This window comes from Rhinolophus ferrumequinum, chromosome 6, assembly GCF_004115265.2.
Source record: "Rhinolophus ferrumequinum isolate MPI-CBG mRhiFer1 chromosome 6, mRhiFer1_v1.p, whole genome shotgun sequence".
Taxonomy (NCBI): Eukaryota; Metazoa; Chordata; class Mammalia; order Chiroptera; family Rhinolophidae; genus Rhinolophus; species Rhinolophus ferrumequinum.
In genome coordinates, this window is record NC_046289.1 from 33,409,185 (window position 1) to 33,435,113 (window position 25,929).

A 25,929-nucleotide genomic window follows, 5' to 3' on the forward strand; every position below is an offset into this window, starting at 1 on the left:
GACAAGCAGGTAATTACAAAAGTAGAATAAGTTCTGTAAGAGAGGTAGGTACAAGGAACAGTTTAATTTCTTGAAGAAACAAGGAAAACTCCACAAAGGAGCGGATGCAGTACTTCTGGCTCTTAGAAGGTAAGTATGAGTTAAGAGTTGAAGAAAATAAGTATGTGCAAAGGCACTAAGACAATAAAATGGCATGTGGAGCTCTCTGGCTATAGTGTGTTAGGAGACACATCAGAAAGGGTTCTCCTCCTGCTAATTAATCTGGAGAAGTGGGCAGAGGCCAGATCATAAATATCTTTGCTTGCCATGCTAAGAAATTTAGATTTTTATTGTGTATGTCTATTTTTTTTCAGCTTTTCAAAATACATGTTGTCTTTTGATAAATAAAAATCTCCTGCCCTCTAATATTTTTATAAACGAAAGTTTTTTTGTGTGAAGAAGAAAGCAAGCATTTGAGACATTTTCAATATGACAATGACCTGATCTGATTTTCACATTAGGAAATCCACTTTTTAGAAACCTGGATATCCAGGTTTCTAAAACTGTCTCTGCCCCCACAAATCTGGGGGGGCAGAGACAGTTTAAGAGACTATGGCAACAGGCCAAGCTAAGCCAAAGCTAATAGTGAGCTGAGAAATTAAATGAGAGCAAGGACAGAAAGGAGGGAATGGAGCAAGAGCTACAAGTACATAGTAAATCTGTGAAATTTAGAAACCAATTAAGTGTAGATAATGAGGGTAAAAGGAAAGTTAAGGATGACTTCCACATTTTTTCTGGAGTCATGTGTCTACAGTGGTATATTTAACCAAGATAGGCATTATCTGGAGGAAATCCAGTTTTTGAAGTTGTTACTGTTTTGGGCAAGTAATGGTGCACTTCAGTTACAGAAATAGTTAGTTTACAATACAGAAGAGTATCCAGATAAAAGTATCAAATTGACAATGAAATAGAAATAGGAATATAAATTTGGGAAATGGCCATAGAAACCGCGGGCAGGGATAAAACTGCTCTGGGAAAATACACAGGGTTAGCTGACCAAAGACTTTCCTTTCTATTCCATAAGCAAAAGTAAACTATCCTCCCTCATATTACGTGGTGTATGCATATGTCTTTGAAATATATTTGTTTTCTCTTTAGAGTCACTAAAGAAAAAAGACCTCATCTTAATAATTTCTGAATAACAGCTGATAGAACTCATAGTACATAGTAAGTGCTCAATGCAGCTGAACTAATCTACAAAGATAATCGAGTATTACGGAGTTCTGGGGTGTATCATGGCATTCAGTTTAGTGGAAGGAAGTATACATAGTCTTTACTACAGTGAACAGTAAAAAAAAAAGTTGTGGACTAATTAAAAATTTCAAGTTCTATTTTATATCGCATTTACCTTTCATCACAATAAGAAAATTTCATATCCAGACTGTGACGACTGAGAAAAGTCTTGCTATCTAATGGAATTTCAATGTTTGATGGATGAGGAATGGGTTCACAAATCAGCACCAAGCACGTCATCGGTGGTTTCTTATACCCACACTGAGATTGGTTACCGTTGGTATCGTACACATGAATATGTCCTGTGCAGTGAAGCACCTGTGTATGAAGAAAACAAACTAGTTTTTTTTTTTTTTTTTAAATATACAATGCCAGAAAAAAAGAAAATGTAGAGGTAAATACTGGAGTCTGACATGGTAAGTAGTAAGTTTTGATCAAATTTACTCTCTTTAAATAAACTGTATTTCTGAAATTCAATCAATGTTTTCCTTATACCACCACCCATGACCTACTTGTCAGGCACCATAAATTACTCTTCTAAAACATTTCCACACAAATCTGGGCTGATTTTTCATTCATTTGGTCATCACAGCTGTTTGATGGTTATTCTTGCTTTGATGTCTGTTTTAACACTGAACAAATAAATTATACAACAATGAACAGAAAAGTAAGCTCTATCAAGATTCAAACACTGGATGGTTGGCAAAGCCAACTGATTAAGTTATCGCGGTACACCAGTGTCACAATTCACAGAATTTAAGTTCATGCCTCAAACTGGCAAATTACACCGTTTTGGATGTTAAATCTGCAAATGCCAAGGAACAACTCTAAGTTTTTCCTCACAAATCTAGTGCTATCTTAATACTTCCAATGTCAAAATGTATGAAATTATCTATAAATCAAACGCATCACCACTCACAAATCATTTTTACTTACCTTCCATGTTGCAGACTTTATGTTCATAGTTCTCCCCCGGCTAGTTAGGGTACACTTCATTCTGAGAAAAAAGCTTCGCTGTGTATTTTGCTCTTTACCCTTTTTCACAAGGCCTAAAGAAAGCATGAAATGAAGTTTGAAAAACATAATTAAATATGCAACTTTGTTACAGTAAGAGTAGCATAGTACCCAGAACCTAGGGGCTGTTCAATTAACCATCTCAGCACATACAGAGATTCACACTCGCTTTGCCCACACCAACACATCCAGCAATCTAACACACTCCAGTCAGTAACAGGTTCACAGCAGCAGTGATGACCTGAGTTGGTAAGATGAGAATCTGTATTTGGGTAACAGTTAATCATTTCACATTCAAGCCAGTAAGTCAAATTGCAAAGAAATATAAATATGGTATGAATTTATCCTACAACTAACTGTGCCATCAGTGTATAAGCACATCCAAAAGAACTTCAGCAAACTCTGCCAAACCTTTAAATATGTTAGCTCAATTTATAATAAGCACTCCATTATTTATAGAACTTTGAAATTAGCAAATTTCTTTTAAATAGCAAATAACATTTTTATATATCTGATTTTTGCTTAGATCTTCTTATAAGCTGAGGAAATTATTTCTATCTACTTTGTTTAGGAAAAAACATATTAAATGACTTTTCAAAGCAAAGTTAGAATTAAATAAATTCAGATCTATTTATTCCCATTCCAAACCTCATGTAACTAAAAAATAAGATTATACTAAGGTGACTAAGAAAATGGCAACTTGGGGAGTTTGAGGGGATGGGTGAGACAGGCGAAGAGATTAGGAAGTACAAATTGGCAGTCACAAAATAGTCATGGGGATGTGAAATACAGTATGGGGAATGTAATCAATAATGTTGTAAAGACTATGTAGGGTATCAGATGGGTACTGGACTTATCAGGGGGATCACTTCATAGATTATATAAATGCCTAACCACTGCACTGTACACCTGAAACTAATATTAAATGTCAGCTGTAATTAAATATATATATGTATATACACACAAACACATATATATAGTCATGGGATGAAATATACAGCATAGGGAATATAGTCAATAGTACTGTCATAGCTATGTAAAGTGTCAGATGGGTAGTAGACTTGGGGGGTTATCACTTTGTGAGGGGTGTATATCTAATTATGTTGTTTTGTACACCTGAAACTAATAATAGATAAATAAATTAAATAAGCAAATAAATAAAATTAAAAAAAAAAAGCATCTTGATTTCTTATCTTCATTGATGGGTCTGATGTAAAACAAATACAAAAGTATTCATTATTCAGGAACTGGACTAGATAAATAAGACACATTGCCTGTCTTGAGAAGTTAAAAATTTAGTAGATGTAGTAAGGTCAAGAACAGCAATACAATGCAAAGTAAGTGCCCAAGATTTACAACACTTTAAAGAGGCATAGAAGAGAGCTTAGAGGATAACTTCTAGTGAAGGGGAAATCAAGAAGTTCTTAGAAAAAGAAACGTTAGAATTTCAATAAGTAGAGATTAGTTAAAAGGGTATTCCAGGCAGAAAGAAGAGAATGAAAAGCAGAGGTGGGAAAATAGCACATGTTTGGGGAACAGTACTAGATAGTGCAGTGTGGCCACAAGATTAAGTACATGAAGGAGAGTAATGCGACAACTAGAAAGGAAGGTTAGAGCGATGACTCTGGAGGGCCTCAAATGCTACAACGAGGAGGTCAGCCTTAAATATACAACATGGAGCATCTAAAAAATTCTGATACGGGAAGTACAATCAGGAAGTTAAGGAGTATTAATTGAGCAGCAATACACAGGATATGTAAAATTTAGAATACATGATGGTAATGAGGGGTTGAAAATTAGCAGAAGTGAAAAGAAGGGTGACAGAAGACAAATGAAGAGGTAGAATCTACAAAAATTTGAAAACTAATGGAAATAAGGAGAAAATTTTTGAAAAGATTTGAAGATTTTTAAGGCTAGTGTATTGAAAGAAAAGTTTCAAGCGGGAAAGAAACAACTTTAAATGAGGCCAGGTTAGCTAGAAATGCTGGATTCTTGAAGCAGAGGAGTTATAGTTCACACTTTTACTAATGGAACTAGACAAGTTGGGGCAGTCTTGGTACTAATACAAGTCATTTGGGTTTACTTACATAAGGATGAATTTGCCCTCTTTAGAAGCGTTTGAGAGTGGATTTTAAAAAGATGCCACAGAACTACACTGGTCTTGGTGATTTTGTGTGTGTGTGTGTGTGTGTGTGTGTGTGTGTGTGTGTGTGTGTGGTGTGTGTGTGGTGGTGGTGGTAGTAGAGGTCCACATGTAAAATCTTTGTGGTATTTTCAGTCCTTCATAATCTAAGCTTCAACTGGACTAATCTTTGGAAACCCAAAGCCTTTGAATTGGGACATGAAGAGAATTTTAAAACCAAGGGAATTGAAAAGTACTAGCATTTTCCTAATGGAAAAAATACATTTAAAAAAAATAATAAATTTTCAGCCTTCTAAAAATAAATCATATTTTATAATTTATTAGGTTGGTACAAAAGTAATTGCGGTTTAAAAGGTTAAAAATAGTTGCAAAAACCTCAATTACTTTTGTATCAACCTAGTAATAACATCTAAATCACCTTTTTAGAATTTAAATGAAAGAATAATAGGACTATATTGTGTGAACACACCACTGGCTCTTAAAGTATCATTAAAATGTGATGCGCTATAGCAGCCCCTCTTTCCTAAAAGTAAAAATCTGCATTTTTGTTTTCCAACAAAACATTAAAAACGAATTGACTGCATTAGGAATGATTTCAAAAAATGTTCATGTTCTTAAAAAAAAAAAAACCTGGGTTAAAAACATACATTTAAACTATATTAAGTAGACTATATCCAATTTAGAATAATGCATTAACATTATTACCAAATCAAAACAAGACATCCTAATACCCATCCACTTATAGTCTAGCCTAAGGGAAGCATTGAGCAGCCAATACAAATCTCCAAATCTAAACACCAGAACTCATATATTAAACTCATTGACAACCCACTTAGGTCCTTGCTCAGAATGTATTTACTCCTTTATACAGAATTCTAAAAAGTATGCATTTGCTTTCCAAGTTCACAGCATGAAATTAAAAAACAGGAGAGCACTCCTACTGACAAGATGAAAAATGGCACTAAAATGCAGTGAGAGTGGGTGAACATCAAAAGAATTCTAAAGTGTTCCGTGTGGACTCTGGAGCCAGTCCACCCGAGTTTTACCCAGGCTCTGCCATTTACTAACCTAGTAATCCTGGGCAATCTACTCAACAACTGTGTGCCTCAGTTTCCTCAGAAAGACAAATAATAACAGTAACTTCACAGGGTTGTGAGGAATAAAGGCGGTAAGGCACAGAAACGCAGAGATCCGTGTCCTGGCACACAGTGATCTCTCAGTAGAGGTTAACTATCATTATAAATGAGATGAGATGAAAAAGAAACCGTAAAAAGACTATTCAAAAGTACTATAAACTTGAGGTTGTTTAATACAGAAGCCAACAAACTTACACACTTTAACTGGAGTGCTGCAAAGAACTCAGAGCACAATGACAAATTTTCATTGTGGTTAACTTCCAGTTATTAAATAAATGTTAAATTGTGATCAGCATTTTTGTTTAAGAGGGCACAGATATGAAAGGACTTTATTTACTTAAGTTTTTGTAATTTAAGAGGTACTTTCCCAACATCTTGGAACATTTGATTATTTTTATCAATTCATTTCTCAGAGTTAGAAGTCTTAGCAGGTATTTGTTGTTGTTACTAATGTGGGGCATCCATAATGCAATACTTTGTAATCTAACTACATACTCTCAAATTGTTGGGAACATAGGAAGAGGGCAAGAAATAAGCAATTACTTTGCTCTTTAAAACCTGGTGAACTTTCTTTCCTTTTTCTTGGGCCTTTAGAAAGCTTGAACCCAAACTGGCACCTCAACTTTAATAACTACTATCTAAAATCCTACTATCTGCCATTTGAATTATGATTTCCCCTTTCCTTAAAGTTATATTTTAATTTGTAACTTCCTTGGTCCTGATTTTTATTTATTTTTCCATTTTATTTTATCTATTCTTATATCGATGTAAGTATTTATGGAATTAACGAAGCTTTACAAAATTTTTTAAATCTATTTTAATGAAATTCCTAAAAAATAGAATAACACGGATTTAACAAAGGCCAACATTTTATTAAATATGAAATGACGTTTTGCCTTAGATAAGTAAAACAGGAAAATGTTTAAAAAATTAGTAACATAATCTAATTAGGTAAAATCACCTGTCACATTAAATCAAACAACAGACTTTTCTTCTCACCATTTCTGTGTGTAAGCATTTCTCTCATTTCCTCATGGTCACATGGATGAGTAAAGTCAAACACACTGTGTCCAGTTAGTTCAAACTGTAAATAGATTTTAAAAAATTAGATCTGTATTATAAAATCATAAAAACATACAGGAAGACCTAATATTTGGGTATTTTACCTGAGTTAATCCCATGTATTTGTTTACATTATCAGAAATGTAAATCATGTCACCATCATCTGTGAGAACCATAACAAAACCATCCAGGGCCTTCAAATAAAAGCAATTCATCTGTGCCTTCATTTCGTCTTCAATATCCAAATCACCTAAAAAGGTCACACAAAGAGGAAAGTCATTAGTTAAAAAGTTATACTTAAATGGCAACCATAGTTTTTTTATAGTTTTCCCCATACACTTTAATATATACGAAAAAAATATATATTTTTTTCTGTATATTTAATTTTCCCCCTGTTACTCCCCTTTTAACACAGGAAGACTAAAATTAGATTTGCCAGTTACTTTTAACGATTATTTAAAGTAATGTAGCAAGGCAAACCATTGTAAAGAGAAAGAAGGGCCATGTTATTTAAAGACAAGTAGGTAGCTAGATAGGTAGGTAAGTGAGGCAGGAGAAAAAGAGGGGGGAAAGGCCAGTGTTTATATTCCTGACTGAAGTTTTAAAAGCAGGTAATCAAAACTGTCATATTAAGGAAGAAATAAGATATGACCATCCTCTAAATATAATTTCTAAGTACTTCTAGTTTCTAATTTTTAGGCCTATTTTGCCCTGGTAAAACAACTCACCAGCATCCAGAAGTTTCCTCACACGCAAATAGCTGATGGTAAGCCTCATAACAGAAGCCTTATCAAGATGCGAACTCACATGATGGGGAAGTGGCAATTGATGAGCAAGCTCATAAAAAACTTCAGACTCTTTACTTCGCCGAGATCTGGCTGCATCTCTAGACTTTTCTTTTCGACGTTCAGAACTTATCCTATTTAACAAAAAAGAAGGGGGGGGCACAGAAAATTCATAAATTAGTTTTACTTTGTTTGAATAAAACTAATTTTACATTTTGCTTACCACAGAAGGATTAGAAGATGCCATGTAACTAGAAATTTGACTACAATATGAATGTATTTTTATTAAAGACAGTTATATAAGATGAAGCTTTAAACCTGTCTGAAGCAGGTGTTGTCTCCCTGACATGTTAAATTGGAGATGATGTTTTTGTTTTAGCCAAAATCTGAAAAGTAGCCTGTGTATCTATCTAAGGCTGTACCTTCATAGCCATTCAACAGTCATCTCAACATAGAGAAATCATGATTAAGTCTAGAAAAATGAAAGTACATAGCAACTTGGAAACAGGTACTTTTAAGCAGGTAGGACAGTAACAGCTACAAACTTTTTTTTTGACACTAGTACTTTCCTGCCCCCCTCCTTACCGGAGGAGCTATACTGACTGTAAGCCATAGGAATTTATATTAGCAGCTATAATGAACTACTGTTTTCAGGTTGCTTACTCCCTTAGGGGCCCCTTATCTATAACTATCACAACAGGTACCAAATAAATGTGGGGTATGGAAGAAAAACAAAGAAGTGGCACAAAACTAAGAATTTAAACAAATGGGTTAGCAAAGATTAATAAAGGTGTCAATACAATGAAGTATTTTAGGGAGCTCTTCTAAGAATAAAGTCAGAAAGATTTTCCTAAGTCATACCAAGCAGAGCTGTCTTCCTTTGCTTAACTGTATAGAACCATGTATTCCTCCTGACCCAGCTGAAGGCAAACAAGGCTGAACCTGGTTCTGTCCTTCCTTCGCTTCTCCTTTAATACTTACTAAAACCTACTACCTATGTGCCAAGCACTACACTGTACTAGGTGCCTGGTTCTCTCATAATAACCTATAAATAGGTTAAATATCATCCCTGTTTTACAGATGAGGAAATGGAGATTCAGTAGGTTAAAAACAGCCATTGTGTAGCAGATGGGATTTGAACCCGGGTGTGCTTTTATTCCAAAGTCTTTGCTCTTCCACAATGTTTTGTCTTCTTAATGGAGAATGCTGCTTCCTATGACCCAGCTGCTCTCCTATGACCCTCAACCTAATCCTGCTAAGTCAATTATTTATTACTTGTTGAAATAGCTGTTACCATTTATCTATTGAGCACTTAGCAGTATGCTAAGTAAGGACTTTGCTAGCATTATTTCACTTAATCCTATGAATGAAGTACATTGCCGTCTCCACCTCAAATCTTTCCTCCCTCCAAATGACTTGCAAAGCTGCAAGGTTCAATCACAGAAGCAACATTCTCAAGAAACAGGCAGGGTTCTCAGCGCATGCTCCTGTTACGTTGTGTAATAACAAGTGAATACCTGACAGCTGTACTGTGACAACAGTGATAGTGTACTTCTTAGCACTTAATCAAGTGTGTGTGCTTACCTGACTTTTATCCTTTAATAAGGAATATCAACATTTGCTGTTGTTAAAATGGAACTTTGATACAAAAATTTCAATTGAAGCATTTAGATCAATTTAACTTGAGTATTTTGAGATTTAAAGTAACCTATTAAAAACTATTACTACTTGTAACTACTTATCTATGTAAATCAGTATTTTCTCAATGCTGTACAACTGGGGAAAAAAACACACAAAAACAAATTAGTAGTTGAGGGCTACCATGAAAATGCAACAATGTCAACAGTCTGCAACTTTTTTTTTTATGTGCATCAAAACTGCAGCATTGCTCTCATTCATTTGAAGTAGGTTTTAAATTTGAACTTAAAGATAGTACAATAATAGAGTTCTGCAAAATCTGCTTCATACATATACTTGGGGAGTGAAGGTAGAAATCTACTGTGGTCCCATTGACCCTGGCATCTTGGATACTTGTTCCTTCACTTCTTTCCCCTCTTGAATTGGTAAGTGAGAGGCAGCCATGGCAGTGGGAAACAGATTCCTATCCAGTTTGAGTAAAACCATCAAAAAAGAGTGATCATCAATGATCTCATGTTCATAAACCTAAACATTAATTCAAATGCCACGATTTGTCCAAATGGTCAGAATTTTACCAGCAACTTTCATCAGACTTACCATCCCTCTTTCTCTTAATTACTCAACCAAATCTAAGCTACCAAAAAATGACTACCCAAACAAAACACACGGTGAAGTTTAATCCTTTTATTATCTGTACGATAAAGGATATCTGATCAAACTAACCATAGTAATGGATATCTCCATACATTTAGAAATACTTGTATTGTCCAGAACTTCGAAGATAATGATTGTGTTAAGATGTGGCAACTAAATTTATAAGACAAATCCATTAGAAATATGAGCTTGGATAGATAAAACATTTAAAGGACAATATATTTAAGCTAGTGAAGACTGTAAGAATAAGAATTTGAACACAAGCCAGAATTTTGGAAGAAAGATAAGCCTCAATAAAACAGTATGATTCTTCAAAACTTGACAGACCTAATTTAGGTGAAGAAGGTGATGCAAATCAGTATGTCCTCTATTACATAATCAATCTAGGCATAAAGCAATTAGGAGACCTATAATAAAAATTCAAAGAAGAAATTTATGTTCTTCACATGTGACTATTAACATGGGAGCTCTTCAAACATTTCTAAGCTTAAAGCTAAAACTTCACAATGTTCTTATGAGTTTCAGCATCTGAGCTACCCAGCTTCTTCTACTCACCGGAAGGCTCTTTTCATAAGGTCATACCTAACTGAATTACAGTACTGACCAAGAATTATTTGTTTGACCATGTGATCTAGGTCCCACAAAGATGAATCCTGTACTATTTGTTTACTTACTACTTAGACTGCATAATAGACCAGAAGGAAACTGGCAGATTTTTCAGCATGAAAATAAGGTCACTATACTACTCAAAATTATCAATTGCATTTATGTTGTTTTTATTAAGTACTGATCAAGTAAAATTCTGCTACTGATATATCTGCAGAAGGTGCTATTTCACAGACTGCCAGTCAAGTCACACTGGAAATCAGTTAAGAGTACAGTAAAAATTCCATCTTTTGAATAGTTTGCTTACCCAATTCCATGACTGTTCTAGAACTAACATTTGAGTAAACAAGCAAAACCGCTCAATCTTTGTGGAAACAATAGTTTCCACACACTTATTATTTTACTATCACCTAACATACAGTACTGGACAAGAAGTTAATAATTATATCTTGAAATTATTTTTTATTAGAGATATAATTAGGAACATAATTTTGAACTACTGTCTTATTAAGCATCTGGTGGACAAAGTTCATGAATAAGCAACAGCCATTTTACAGAGAATGCCTGTTATTCTTTAGATTAACAAGAACACAAATGAGTGCAGAAATTTTAAATCATCTATCTGTGTTGCCTACTAATTGCACAAGAAAAGCCTGTCAGTGTTCCTGACTATAAGTATACATTACTTTAAGAATTGACTTTAGATCAGTCAGTCAAACTGTTAACAGGTGATTAGACTTATTTGTAATGAAGTTAAAAAATAAATTTTAAAAATCTCTCGGGCAGACGGGTGGCTCAGTTGGTTGAAGCACGAACTCTGGGCAATGGGGCTGAGGGTTCGATTACCACATGGGCCAGAGAGCTGCACCCTCCACAACTAGAATGAAGTCAATGAGCTGCCGCAGAGCTCTCGGGTGGCCAGATTGCTCAGTTGGAATGCGGGCTCTCAACCATAGGTTGCCGGTTCGACTCCTGCAAGGGATGGTGGGCTGCACCCCCTGCAACTAACAACAGCAGCTGGACCTAGAGCTGAGCTGCGCCCTCCACAACTAAGATTGAAAGGACAACAACTTGACTTGGAAAGGGTCCCGAAAGTACCCCAATGGAGTCCTGTTCCCTTTCCCCAATAAAAAATCTTAAAAAAAAAATAAAAAATCTCTCAACTCGAGTGGTGATTTTAACTCTTTCTGGCCCAAGAAGGTACAAGTTGTTGGTTTGCACTTCTTGTGTCAGTATTTCTACAGGATAGACATTGTAAAGCAGAATTCTATGATCTAAATAAACCATATGACATTTAAATTTTCCTTTCCAAAAAGGTCTGTACCCATTTTTGTCTCGGCCAATCCATGAATGTATCCATTTCCCCATGCACTCTGCAGCAATATATATTATGGATCTTTTATATCTTTTAAATTTTTGCCAAGCTGACAGGTAAAAATTGAATCCTGCTGCTTAAACTGCCCTGCGCTACTTAAAGTCTCAGGCCAGAAGAAATTCCAAGGAAATTTTCATGATTCTTAGTTGGCATTTTGGCCTGCAGCTTTAAATCCAAACATCTATACATAGCACTTAGCATATACACAGTGGTATTCTAAACATTTCTCATCCAGTAACTTTTTAAATCTTTATTATCATAACCACGTTATAGATAAGGAACCTGGTTAAACAGCTTACCCAAGATTACACAGTTAATAAATTGTAGAGCCTATATTCAAACTAAAGCAGTCTGGCTCTCTAAATCATGCTATTAACAAGACTATGCTGCCGCTCAGAAACTCATTCTAATTACCAAAGTAAGTATTAATAAGTCCAGGCCATTATTATAAAGTTCAAAATGTGTTTACTTCACATCTCCAAAGACACAGAGGTATAGGGGTTGGCTTTAAATTTAGGATTTCACCCTAACCTATTTGGAGAGACTCGGGGCCAGGTTCTTTCCTGGAGTCAGCCAGTAAATCCAAAATCCTAATTGAAAGGCACCTACAATGGCAATGCTCTCTATCCACTGTCTACCAGTTCTTCAAAGCAAAGCTACTGGCAACCACACAGCAGAGAGAATCAGGGGACAGTAATTCAATCTCCCTCAGGTACTCCCACTAAACTTTGTTTAATTTGTATGAGAAACTATTTGAACATCCTAGTCACTATTGTTGGCGTTTTATTTGCTCAAATCTGGACCCCCAAAGTAAAAGCAATCTGCATACTCACTTAAGGAGATCTGGCTAGGCATAAGCCATAGCCAAGAAACTTAACCACACTAAGTACCATGAGAGAAAAGATGAAGAGAATATTTCCTTCTAACATTTATTGAGCACTTATCATGTGCCAGGTACTGTGCTAAGTGGTCATGTATTAGCTCATTTAACGATCATAACAACTCTAGAAAAAACCAAAACACAAGATGGGAAGTGGCCCTCTTAAACCTCGGAATAACCTTCTTCATTCAAGAAATATTCATTCGGTAAATATATATTGAGCATCTATCAATCAAGTACCACGGACTGTGCTAGGTACTAAGAATACACTGATAAGCAAAACAGCTCTCATGGAGCTTAGACAGCCTCCCCGTCTCACTTAGTCTATTGAAATAGTAATCTAAAGCTACATTCCCAAATATCAATCTAGTTGCACCATAATTACCTGTGGACATTCAACATTTCAAACTTCTGGGCGCCTCCTTTGTAAATTCTGAATCAGTAGATCTGAAACACGGCCCAAAAATCTGGGTTTTTAAAAATTCCCAAGATACATATGATACACAGTGAGATTTGGGAACCATGGACTGAACTAGTCTCTCACTTCTCTTTTAATTTCTTCCTCAAACTACTAACATAATCATCCTTTCAAAATAAGAATCTGATCATTAGGTTCTGCTTACAACCCCATCAAATGTACACAGGACAAAATATAATTATTTTCAAAGGAAACCCGCCCTTACCTAGTTCCCTGCTAATTTCTTCACCCTCACCATTTCCCACATTGTTCAGCCACAGTGCAGTTAATCAAAGGATAATATCTCATTCCTTCTGGCTCACTCACTCCGCTCTCTCTGCCTGGTGTAACCTTCTGAATATGTGACCTGGTAAATTTATGGGAGACACTTTCAAGCTTCAACTTTGTCTCTGTTTTGTCTCCCCAAACAAATTGCTGCTCTTCTCCAGATCTGACCACTGGTAATACTTTGCTATGTTTTATCTTCTCTACAATACTTAAAGCTTCTTGGAGGCAGGAAACTGTTTCATTAATCTCTGGGTTCTTAGAAGGGATGTAAATTCTACTTGGTTTTAGTATTTGTCCCAAATCTGCTATTTGACCTTGACTTCAGGCCCTCTGAGGGTTGACTGTCCTTTCAACATTCTTTTTGGGATCCTTGAATGTGCTTCATCAGTGCTCTTGTGATCCTATAGATTACAATCATAATTAAACAGCATAACCATGTCAGTAGTACAAACAAGGCATACTATTTGGATTTACTGGGATTACCTGGATAAGCACTTTCAAATATAAGTAACAAAGAAGAAGTCAAAGTGAAAAAAAAGGTATTGAAAGAGATTTAGAGGCACAAGGATACAGTGGAGAACATAAAATTACCAATTTGCTGAAAAGAGGCTCAAGGTTTAAGATTATTTCCCTTATCACTGCAATCTATCGTATAATCTCTTTTACTGTTTTGTCCTAAGCTAATGTGGTCAGGAAAAATACCTGAGCTATAATTAATGTTAACCAATTTACAACCAACACCTTTACTACCTTTATAAATATGTCTTCAGCTGGAAACATGAGAACTGACTCATTTTGTTTTTATCATTAAGACATGAAAGTTTTCATTAAGTTGATTTCTAATCCTAGTAGCTCCTACCCCCCGGAGGGGGGGTTACTCTTAGATAAGGATTTTTATTATTTATTGTTAGAAGTATTTTATTATTAATAGGAGTTGTTATATTTTCCATCTGGTAGCTGCTGCAAAACCAGAATACTTCAAACAGATAAAATTTAATTAAAAAAAACCTACTTAATGGAAAGAACAGCAAAAATATGACACTTCATGTTAAATATAAATTACTTTGTCAGGACAGCTACCTATTATTTGTAATTATTTTCTCCAGAAAAATATCTTGAGTTCTAATCATTATCGATAAGTTTAAATATGAAACTTTAGTATACTCATGTTAGAGAATGTCATTTATTTATTCAACAAATATTTCTTGATCATCTCTTATGATCATCTCCTATGTTCTCAGCATGAGGCTCAGTGCAATAAACCAAACACATCAAGTTCCTACCCTCATGGAGCTACATTCTAGGACAAACTATCTTTACATTTCTTGCCTTTATTCTTGCCTTTATTTAGTAGTTACCAGGGTCAAACTCTAACTGACAAAACATTGGCACATGAATAATCTTTCCATAAAACCAAGTAACATAAAATTTCAGGAGACAAAGCAAAGTCTACAAAAATTAATCTGTGCTTATAGGAGATGTTACACTATAGTATTATGTGAAAACAGTAGATTGATTATACAGTAAGATTTGAGAATAAATCCATTTATGTGTAATGCATGTATATACATACATAAATGTGTATGTATGCATATACACACGTAGACATAATTTATAAATGTACAGATAAAACCAGAAAGATACAATCACAATCACCTGGAGGATTCTTAAAACACAGATTACTGACTGGGTTTTAACCCCTCAATTTCCCATTCAATGACACTGGTCTAAAGAACACTTTGAACCTAAGAAAATACTTCTTTATGTGTCCTTCAAAAATGCCAAGAGAAGCAAAAGATTGTTCATCAACACTCAAAAACGATTTATTAAATACTTGTCTTTTTTAAAAAATCTGCCCAAATGCTTTACAAATACAGGAAATACATCCAACCTCTAAGACATTTATATTACCACATACTTAGAACTCAGCAAATATAAAACACACTAAGGATTTAGACTAGTCAATAGTTGACCTATGGTAAACACCACAGTCACCAATGGAACTACCCCCCCCCATATACATGCCTAGATCCCAACCCTGGAAATGCAAATTCCAAGGTTAGAATGTCTCTTTAAAAAACCAGTTTCACAGATGATTCTGATGAGCACTCAACTGTTTAAGGTTTGTGTTTCATCTATGGGTACTTGTAAAATTTACAGACTCTTGAGTCCCATCTGAAAATGACCAAGTCAGAATCTCTGGAGTTTCTGGGAATCTCTGGTAATCCTTATGTTAACCAAACACCCAGGTGATTCTTAAGCCACACAAGTGTGAGAACCATTAGCAGGTCTTAAAGCAAAGATTTAATAGGTTAGCCAATAAATTTTGAATAAGAAAAACTCATTTTCAGTTGCAACTACACGTGCATGCTATGACAACTATGTTTGTCAAACAGAACAATGAACTGAGTTGGTTGGGCAACACTACGTTAGGTACAATCGCTGGAAACAAGAAGCTAGAGGTACAACTAAAGGACAAGCCAGTAATAAAGTGTGTGCTTAATAAAAAACAATAACTTTGCCTCAAACATATAAGATCATGATTAGGCTTCAAAGATGACCAAATGAAAAATGTGATAACCATGGGATGGTTTTTTACAAGTCTCTGAAACAATTAAAAAAAAAATCACCCTTTAATCTCTTTATGAATACCATAAACATCAACGGGCTGAGAATCACTGTCCCTGAGTACCAGCCTGTACTAAAGATGCTCCTGTGATAGTTTATATTGAAGTAACAAAACAAATACTAACGTTAAAACTTTGAAAGAACCTCAAACTTCAAAACACACTATACTAAAAAATAAACAATGGAATGTTATGGGTGAATCGACTAACACCAAAAATTGAATACTCAACTGTAACCCAAGCCATCAACAATTCAATTTTGCTTGAAAAATTGGATGCAGAAATATCTGTTGAATAAATGAGTACACAATAATCTCTTATAGGCCAGAGTGGTTAGGTGCTACAGTAGTGGTTTAGGATTGAAAAAAAATTTTGAACCACTGAAATAAATCAACTTGTTCACATTATCCAAGAAAATACCCATTCCTGCATTCCCAGTGAAGGCTGACTACTGGTTTGATATATTACCCACTTAACCATTTTAGCTATGTTATCTGTAAAGGTAGGCAATCTCCAATTCTCCTCTACTAACAGGTTAAATATAAAATACATTTACTGAATTACTGATACCAAAAGAGTGTGGAAAAGTAGGATTTCTTAATTTGCCAACCTTAACAGCCACATAAATACCCTTGAGAATATATTTCTTGTTACTATTATCAATATGGAAATGATTATTTTAGAATAACATGTCTGTACAAAATAATTTCTTTATTTAATATGCAAAGGCCAGATATTCATGGGGGGGGATACCAATGTAGAGGAAAAATAGCACTCACTATTGTATTTCTATTATAAGTTCACTGACAGTTTGGACCAAAGAACATCAGCCTTTGTCAGCATGTACCAAAGAAGGCTCGAATGATTCTAAACAATATCTTGAGACTTCAAGGGAGTGAAACTCTTCTGAACACAACATAATAAATATTACAACAATGTGAATATAATAATAGTTTCTAGTTCATTAAGTCCTTACTTTATGAAAAGAATTGTTCTGAGTGTTTCACATGGGTTAATATCACTTTTATCCTCACAACAATCATATAAGGCAATTATTCTTATCCTCATTTACAGATGAAGAAAGTGAGAGCTCAAATGAGGTAAGGCAACTTGTGCAATCCCAGTTAGTAAATGGCAAAGCAAGCAGCCAATCTCTAGAGCCTAAACTCTTAGCTATTAGTTATTACTACCTCTTTCTTAAGGAAATTAAATGAAAACTCTAACCCATAATAGAAGAGACTCCAAGCTTCCCAAAAGGCAGAGCAGGAACAGTTGCAGAATGACTATGCTTGGTAGAAAACTCTTGAATTTTAGACTATGAATTCAGGTGATTTGCAACAAAAACCTATAGCCCATTCATTACAGCACCAGCATTGTTCAAGAGTACTGTATAAGGAGATAATTAGTCATCTACATCAAGTTAGTCAAATATTCTACAATAAGACATTTGACTCCTGTAATCAGCGAATCAACCCCACTGACATAGTTAAAAATGAATAGTCCAAGCAGAGCAAACTGGCATTCATCCAGGAAACTGACATATGGATGCTAGAAGAGAGGAAGTTTCTTTTTATTATTTTTTTTAATCACAAACTATGGATGCAGGCATGGGAATGTTAGTGGTCATCTTTCATACCATATAGATTGGCTATTAGTGGCAGAATGGGGCCAACATGCAAATAGAGCAAAGGCATATAAAATAAGCAACATTCAAGAGAAAGTCAGGGATTATACTCTGAGGATATCACTTGAGACTGGATCTAATTGTCCCTTAAACCAAAACTAGGTTGTGTGAGCCAATAACTGCCTTATTTCCCCCTCTAACTAGTTTGAGTTGTGTTTCATCACTTGAAATAAAAAAGAATCCTAATACACTTAGCAAACTGCCAGCGTTTCAAACTAAAAACAAACTTTACTGATGATAAAGTACAAGAAAATGGCTTTCTCATATACTGCTAGAGTACAAACTGGTAACTTTTTGGAAGTTTAGAGTAGACTTAAGAAATGTTTGCTAAAAATTAAACAAGGGAAAAGATACTTTCCACACATTTACCTAGCTGATTTTCTGCAGCCATATACATATGCCTCTTTAGTCAACTTTTCTACTCAGTGTTCTCAATATATACAATTGACAGGCACTAACTTTTAACTTACCTTAAAGTAGGGTACTACTTTCAAGATAAGTACATGTTACACAGCTGTATTTGCTAACAACATGTTTAATAGACTGGTTCTAATAAACATACATATTTTTTAAATGACAAAAAATTAAAATTCAAGACTCAAGAAAGTTCTAAAGTAGCCAAGGGATTCCCAAGCGTAAGAAAAATTCCTATGAAAAGTGAGACATAGAAGAGAGGACAATAATGACTTCCAAAAAATCTTTTAAAAATCTTAAAATCTTTCTCTGCTTTCTCTTTGTTCATTCAATTATTTTTTCATTGCTTCGTTTGTTCAAATACTTAAGAGCTCATTGTGTGTCAGTATTCTCTTTTATACAAGTTTCAAATTCAGTCTATTTGTGATCTTGCCCACTGAAACATGTTTCAATTTTATAACTGAAAAATGGGGAGGAGGGTCACTTTAAAGAAATTTTCTTAACATCTGAATTTCCAAGAAAAGAGCTATAAGAACAGATGTACATCCCAATTCTTAAAGACTTAAACTTTCTGCCTTTAAACCTTACATTTATCTTACCATAGTATTTTTCAATTGAAAAAACAAAGTCTCACAAGCTATCAGGAAAGGGGGAGAGAGTTGTCACTAATAAACAAAAACTGTAACAATAACTAGTAAACACTTTTAAGTTGTCTAAACATACTGTGACTTTCAAAACAATTGAATGAAGAACTGCAGTTTGTTCCATCATTAGATTTTGTCCCATTTATAAAACAATACATTTTGAAAATCATACTTTAGAATATTTTCATGTTTAATAATTACAACAAAATGAAATTTTAAAATGAAGACACTCATTAAATGACCGTTGAGATCACCAGAACAACTAAAAGGTAACATCTTGGGGACAGTTTTCTTATAAAAATAGACCTATTTCAATTATTGTTTTAAATCTTTTAAAACAAAGTTACTAATTAAACGGGATTTTATTGACAATAAGTACAGAACATTTTAAACAATAAGTACTTTTCTGAAAACGTACGGGTAAACCAAATCTTTCTAAGCCACTAGGAAAACAATTCTTATTTAAGAGGTACTTAACTTCATTTCTGATAGAGCTTCCACTAGCAATTGTTCTCTATGGTTAGCTTTAACTTGGTTAATTATCCACAAACAAACCCTTAAAAACACAATCACTTCAACACAACCACTAGGATAACTACTATCAAAAAACCCTGGGAAAAAAGTGTTGAAGAGGAAGTAGAGAAATAGGAACACTTGAGCACTGTTGGGGAATGTGTAAAATGGTGTCGCCACTAAGGAAAACAGTATGGCGATTCCTTAGAAACTTAAAAAAATTGGGCCGGTGGCTCAGGCAGTTGGAGCTCTGTGCTCCTAACGCCGAAGGCTGCTGGTTGGATTCCCACATGGGTCAGTGGGCTCTCAACCACAAGGTTGCCAGTTCAATTCCTCAAGTCCCGCAAGGGATGGTGGGCTCCGCCCCCTGCAACCAAGATTGAACACGGCACCTTGAGCTGAGCTGCCTCCCGGATGGCTCAGTTGGTTGGAGCGCGTCCTCTCACCCACAAGGTTGCCGGTTCGACTCCTGCAAGGGATGTCGCCCCCTGCAACTAACAACAGCAACCGGACCTGGAACTGAGCTGCGCCCTCCACAACTAAGGCTGAAAGGACAACCATTTGACTTGGAAAAAGTCCTGGAAGTACACACTGTTCCCCAATAAAGTCCTGTTTCCCTTCCCCAATAGAACCTTAAAAAATAAATAAATAAATAAATGTAGAGTTATCTATCATATAATTCAGCAATCCCACTTCTGGGGAATATAGCTAAAATAACTGAAATCAAGATCTTGAAGAGGTATTTGTAAACTAGTGTTCATAGCAGTGCTATTCACACTAGCCAACAGGTGTCCATGGAAAGATGAATTGATAAACAAAAAATGTGGTATATAACTGAATTATTATTCCGTCTTAAAAAGGAAGAAAATTCCCACACATGCCACAATATAGGTGAACCCTGAGGACATTATGCTAAGTGAAAAAAACCAGTCACAAAAACTGTATGATTCTACCTACAGGAGATATTTAGTAGTCAAATTCACAGGAACAAAAAGGGAATGATGGGTGCCAGGGAGTAGGAGGAGGGGAAAATGGAGAGTAATTGTTCAATGGTTATACAAGTTTTACAAGATGAGAAAGTTCTGAAGGTTGGTTACACATCAATGTCAATATAGTTAACACTGTTGAACTATACACTAAACAATGGTTAAGATGGGAAATTTTATGGGGTTTTTTTTCCACAATTAAATTTAGATTTTATGTATTATTTTTCTAAAAGGGTCATGTCTGGCAAATAGATATGAGTTTGTTAATTTTTATTGCACAAAACACAAATTTTAATATAAAACTCAATAAACATACAAAATAGTTAATTTTGCACACTTCAAGAGACAGAAAGGGATACAATTATTTTTTAAATTCCAAGACCTATAGCTAATTTGAAAATTCTCATCATACCTTACCAAAAACATTGAGCAACAAGAAGATTGGCTTCTCCTAGTTTCAAATTCTTTTTCTAACCCTCTAAGCAGAAAACATATACAACACATACACAAGTAGCAAAAGGCTATGTAAAATCCATCAACTGGATAATTAGTCCCAACATAAAAAAAAAAAAGATAACGTTCTTTTTATGAATTAAAATCTGCTTCTTAATAGAAAATTAATCCAACACATTTAATTTAGATTATTTTCTCCTAGTTAAGAAATAGACATGTTAACAATCTTAGATAAGACTTTAATCTTTTTAAGAAGTATCTGAATTTTTAAAAATTGAATTTTAAGAGGACATATCTATGAACAAGCATAGTAATCTAACCCAAATCTTTAACATCTTTGCATAAACTTTCAATTTCACCACCGAACAATAAATTATTACAAGCTCTTCAGGAAAAAAAAAATCAGTCTAGAGACTAATCCCCTCAGCTTCCTACATCCATTCTTAACACACAACAAAAAAGTATAACCATAAAATCTTAACCTTGAGCCTAAACACCATTAGCACTGCAAAGACAATGGAAGTCAACATGTAGAAAGATGGACATTCTCCAAACTACACAAAATGCTTTACAGTGGACCACAGGAATGTACTACCACACTTTAACAGTCTAAAACATGATTGTTCAGTAAACATATACATGTGTAAGAGTGCACTAATATAGATTTCATACAAACTGAGCCACAAAATTAGACTAACAATACAGGTTTGAAGCCTTGCCTTAAAATGGAAACCAACGGTCTTAACTTTGGAGAAATTCATAAGCAAAGGACAGTTCTTCCACCAGGTAGGTTCATAGGTTTTACTGGGAATACTTTATCAACTGGTCATGTTTAGCAAAGATTAATACCAGGGGTGCCAAAAAAACGTATCAAGTGGACACTTTGGTCAATGTTGCTCAAGCCGTAGTTCGCCGTAATCAGAAGTGTCTGGACGCTGATGGTAACCACTTTGAGCACTTCTTGTAATTGCAAAAGTCTAACGTGACTTGTATTTATCTTGTTAATCGGTATGTATTGCGTATTACTATTTTAATACAGTTTTCCTTTCTTAAACTGTATACTTTTTTGGGGCACCCTCTGTATTTATAAAATTATCTAAACTATGGCGTCAAGACAATAAATGTTTTAAGTTATGCCAGTCCTAAGGCTGCAGTGCTTTGCACATATCTTGCTGAAATGAACTATATAACTAGTATATGTGTTTATGATTCTAGTCTCTAAAGTCCAGAGTAAATTCAAAGTAACCTATTTGGGGACGAAACCAAGGAGTAAGGAATTGTGAAGAAGGAGGCCTAAAGTAGACAGTAGATATTAGATGCTCAAGAATTGATGCTAGATGCCAACATAACCCAGGGATGTACTATTTTAACCAGAAAGAACCCTTTTTAAAACTCTGATCCAATGTTAGTCTTTTCATTTTTAGGAGGTACAGAAAAGATGTATGAGGTGGGGAGAAGAGGAACTAAAACAAAGAAGTATTTGGAAGGACGTGCAAAAAGTTTTTAAGTGTGTAGAAGTTTAAACTAGAACTTTACTAGGTAACACCTATTTTCAAGTACACAGTGTTACCAAGACTTCTAAATCAGGCACTGGGCATAATCTCATTTAATCTTCACAATAACTACTAATATGGCTGCTATTATTATCATTTCAAAAGCTGGACACAGGCTCAGAAGCAGTCGGTAATTTGCCCAAGTTCACAAAGCTAACAATGTGAAAAGGCTGGATTCTAACTTAGAGGTGAGGTGTCTGGCTCAACCACCAGGCATACTCTTCTTCCAACAAGTAGAAAATCAAAGTAAAATTGTAACAAGAAAAAAGTTACTAATAAATGAGAGAGCTCTAGACTTTTAATGACCTAAATTAAAGAAGGAAGTTAAGGACTTCATTCTCAGAGTTTTTACTTTAATGATCCAATAACTATATGGTTTTGAAAGTCTGGCCTGAAATCTGAAACTGAACGATGAACCTCTTGACATTCCTTTGAAATCTAAAAATCTGTATCAATGTGCTACTAAATAAAGCCAGCCGCTACCCCTAAGGAATCAACATCAAAGGCCTTATGTGAAATCTATTATAACCATACCCATCCTCTGATCTGATTTCTTCCAATCCTGCAGCTATGAGTTTCCTAGACCTTCTTTAAAGAAAGACAAATTTGTCTCCCCCACCTGGACTCTGGAGGCTCATTTAAAATGGAAAAATTGTAATAAGAAAATCCCTGCCCCTCCATCTTTCAGTTATCTTTTCAAAAGGTTTTAAAATTAGTTTAAAAAGGGCAAAAACCAGACATCCTTAACAAACAGTACCTAAAATTGTTGAGTAGCCACCATTTATTAAGTGTTTAACATAACTTTCAGGTCTAAAAACCTCCATATAAAGAAATATGAATCCATCTGATCCAAATTTGCTAAATTTTCAAAAGATAAAATTTTGAAAATAACACATGGGACTGAGGAAAAAAATCCAAAAACTAGTTTAGAATTGTGGGTGATGCATAGTAGCTAATTAATATTTGTATTAAAACTGCTTATGATATTCTCAACTCATGAATTGGAAAGGAGAAATGAGTACAGTATTGTATATAAAAAGGAAGTGATCGGTGCATAACTTAATGTACAGTATTAAATGTGATTCAGCATATCATAACAGAAAACTGGCACTACACAGAGGTAATCTGCCTTAGGTTTACAATACAGAGACCACATCTTTTCATCAAAAGCATTGTAATCACTTCTGCAAAATTAATTGTAATTTATTCTTGGGAACTCTTAGAATTTAAGTATAGGTCTGTTTAGTGAGTTTTTGAATTTTATAAGTGCTTTCTCTGGTGTCACAAACTGAGAATTTATCATTCCATTGAATAAGGACCAAAACGGCATCTACAAAACAGCAAGAACATAAACAAATTTATCTTCTGCTGACATTGATTAGGGAAGTTAATCTCTGCCAGGAGAGTGGAAGGACTTAACAGTAAAGCCAGTCTACTAACCACAACTCTTTATTATAAATCTTCGATTCCTTAAAATGATTTTCTCAAAGGTTAAAATACCAGTGGACCAAATTCAGTGTGGGTGGGGGGGGAGGGTCATTGAATCCCACTGTTTCAACTAACATTCCTGTAATATACCACTTAGACTCAAACTTCAAGGTGTTCTAAAAACTTGCGTTAAATTCTAACAATGATTATTTACTTCAGACGTACTTTGAAGGTTTTCCTTTAATATACTTCAATTTCAGGAAAATGCGACAGTTCTAAAAATTTTTGCAACTTTTTAGTTATGTATTTCATTTGCTCTGATCACATACCTTTTTTTCCAATCTCATTAAAAATGTTTGCCTAAATTTAGCCAAGCGCTACGTTTTCACTAAAATACTTTCAAGAATGAATGAGGCATATATTCATTTGTAATGTCTGGGCTCCTTGACAGGTGATATAAATACAAGTATCCAATTCTGATGTTCTCTTTAAAATGTTGCTGTTTCTCTAAATTCCCGTTACTCCACTCTCAGACTAGGGAAGTTTTTCAAGGCGATTAAAACACAAAACAAAACCTGCACGTGCAAACTAAAAAGTTAGCATCTTCAGGCCACCGCGACAAACCCCTAATGCACAAAGGCACAGACACCCCCCACGGCTGGACAACCGCAGGGCAGTATCGCTTTCGACCACGCGAGCCACGGTCCGGAACCCGGGGCCCCGATCCCATTGGGAAGCCAGGACCCGCGTGCAGGGTTCGCCCCGGGGCCGAGTTTTCAATGGAACCGGAGAGGATGGGGGCGGGAAGGAGCAGAAGCTCGGGTACAAACGGCGGCGACCGAGCTGTGGCTCATTTCTCTCCCGGGGTTTTCTGGCTAGGGGAAGTCCACCCGAATGGGGGCACAGGGCAAGCTGGCTTTTTGACGCAGATAGGGAGGCGGTGCGAGGCCCCGGCGGCCTGCAAGGGAGGGCGAGCAGGGCCCAGCCCCCGGCCCCTGAAAGCACTTTCAATGCGTCTCCCGCCCCCCACGACAAGATGGCGACGTGGACAGAGGGGGAGCCCGGCCCGCGAGGTTGGAGGAAAAAGAGGGGAGGAGAGAAGAGGCAGAAACAAAAAGGCGGCCCCCCCCCAGAACGACGAGGCCGGCCCGCGAGCCCGGAGCGGAGGGCGGGCAGGGGCGCCACGGAGAACGCGGCCCGCGGAAGACATGGGCTTACTTTTTCTTGTCGTTCGCGCCGCCGGCGCCCTCCATGGCGAATCGGTCCCCGCGATGCCTTCACGGCCGGCGGCCCCCAGGCTCGCTCCGGCCTAAGCGCTGGCTCCCTCCACACGCGCGGAGAGAAGGAGAGGCACGTCCAGAGGTGCGAGGCGGGAAACCCCTCGTGAGACCAGAGGCAGGAGGAGCAGGCAGCAATCGCCGGACTCTAGGCTCGGCTCAGAAGAGCCTCCCCTCGGGCTGCTAGTCAGGGCCTGATCCGAATCACTGGCCGAAGCGGTGGCAATCCTCGCGTCCCCTCAGACGAGTCGGCTCTGTGCTTGTTGGAGCTGAGGCAGCGACAGGGGGCGGGCAAGGGCGGAGGCGCGCTCGGAGGCGCGCGCGGGGGCGGGAAGAAGTGTCGGCGGCGCGCTCCCGCAAGCCCGCCTCACCTGAGGGGGAGGCGGGTTCCCTGAAAGCCAATGGCGAGCGACGCAGGCGGCCAGTCCCCACCCCGGCCCACGTCTGTCTCAGCCAATCAAGAGACGGTCAGCTGAGGCACAGCTGAGACGCGCTGCCGCGCTCACGTGCTCGTCTGTGTGCAGCTGCGGAGGCAAAAGAAAGGCGCTGGGGTGCGGCCAGCCTGAGTTCGGGGACCTGGCGCCTTCTCCTAGGGAAGGCAGGGGCTGGCTTTGGGAGGCGCTGCTGAGAAGAAATTTCGGTTTGTGGGTCCCAAGCCAGCATCATATTTCCTGCTCGTTGCTGCAGGTCTCCCGCTCTCTTTCTCCTCCGCGGTTGTGCAGTGCAGGGTTGCCGCCAGCTCTACTGAGTCCCAGTTGAAAAAAAACAGACTTTTCACGTCGTGGCTGCAAACCTTTCGGTCCCTTTGCCCACATGTATTACAATGGGGTCTTTCTTGTCAGGTTACCTAACCACGGACCGTGTCACCGACTGCACTCTTTGCGGTAGAAAACACAAAGGTGCTCTCCTTGTCCACTGTTTCCCTGTGATGAAGTTTGATTACTGAGTAAATGAAAATAAACCTCTCTTCCTGTAAACCTCTCAAAGGAAGTAGTCGAATCTTAAAGTTTGAAATTATATTAAGCATATACAAATAGGTA

At 36.6% G+C, this 25,929-nt stretch overlaps 1 protein-coding gene across 1 annotated transcript in view; it reads right to left on the bottom strand.

Moving 5' to 3' along the window:
• HIF1A (hypoxia inducible factor 1 subunit alpha) overlaps positions 1-25,148 on the bottom strand; it is a 41,346-nt gene extending 16,198 nt beyond the window's left edge. Inside the window, exons 1-6 of the mRNA XM_033108589.1 lie at positions 24,831-25,148; positions 7,356-7,546; positions 6,732-6,877; positions 6,565-6,649; positions 2,209-2,321; positions 1,388-1,590 (exon numbers count right to left, since the gene is read on the bottom strand). Of these exons, the coding sequence (XP_032964480.1) occupies positions 1,388-1,590; positions 2,209-2,321; positions 6,565-6,649; positions 6,732-6,877; positions 7,356-7,546; positions 24,831-24,865 (773 nt within the window). The 5' untranslated portion in view covers positions 24,866-25,148. The remainder of the gene's footprint in view (positions 1-1,387; positions 1,591-2,208; positions 2,322-6,564; positions 6,650-6,731; positions 6,878-7,355; positions 7,547-24,830) is intronic.
• Positions 25,149-25,929: the final 781 nt, after the last annotated feature.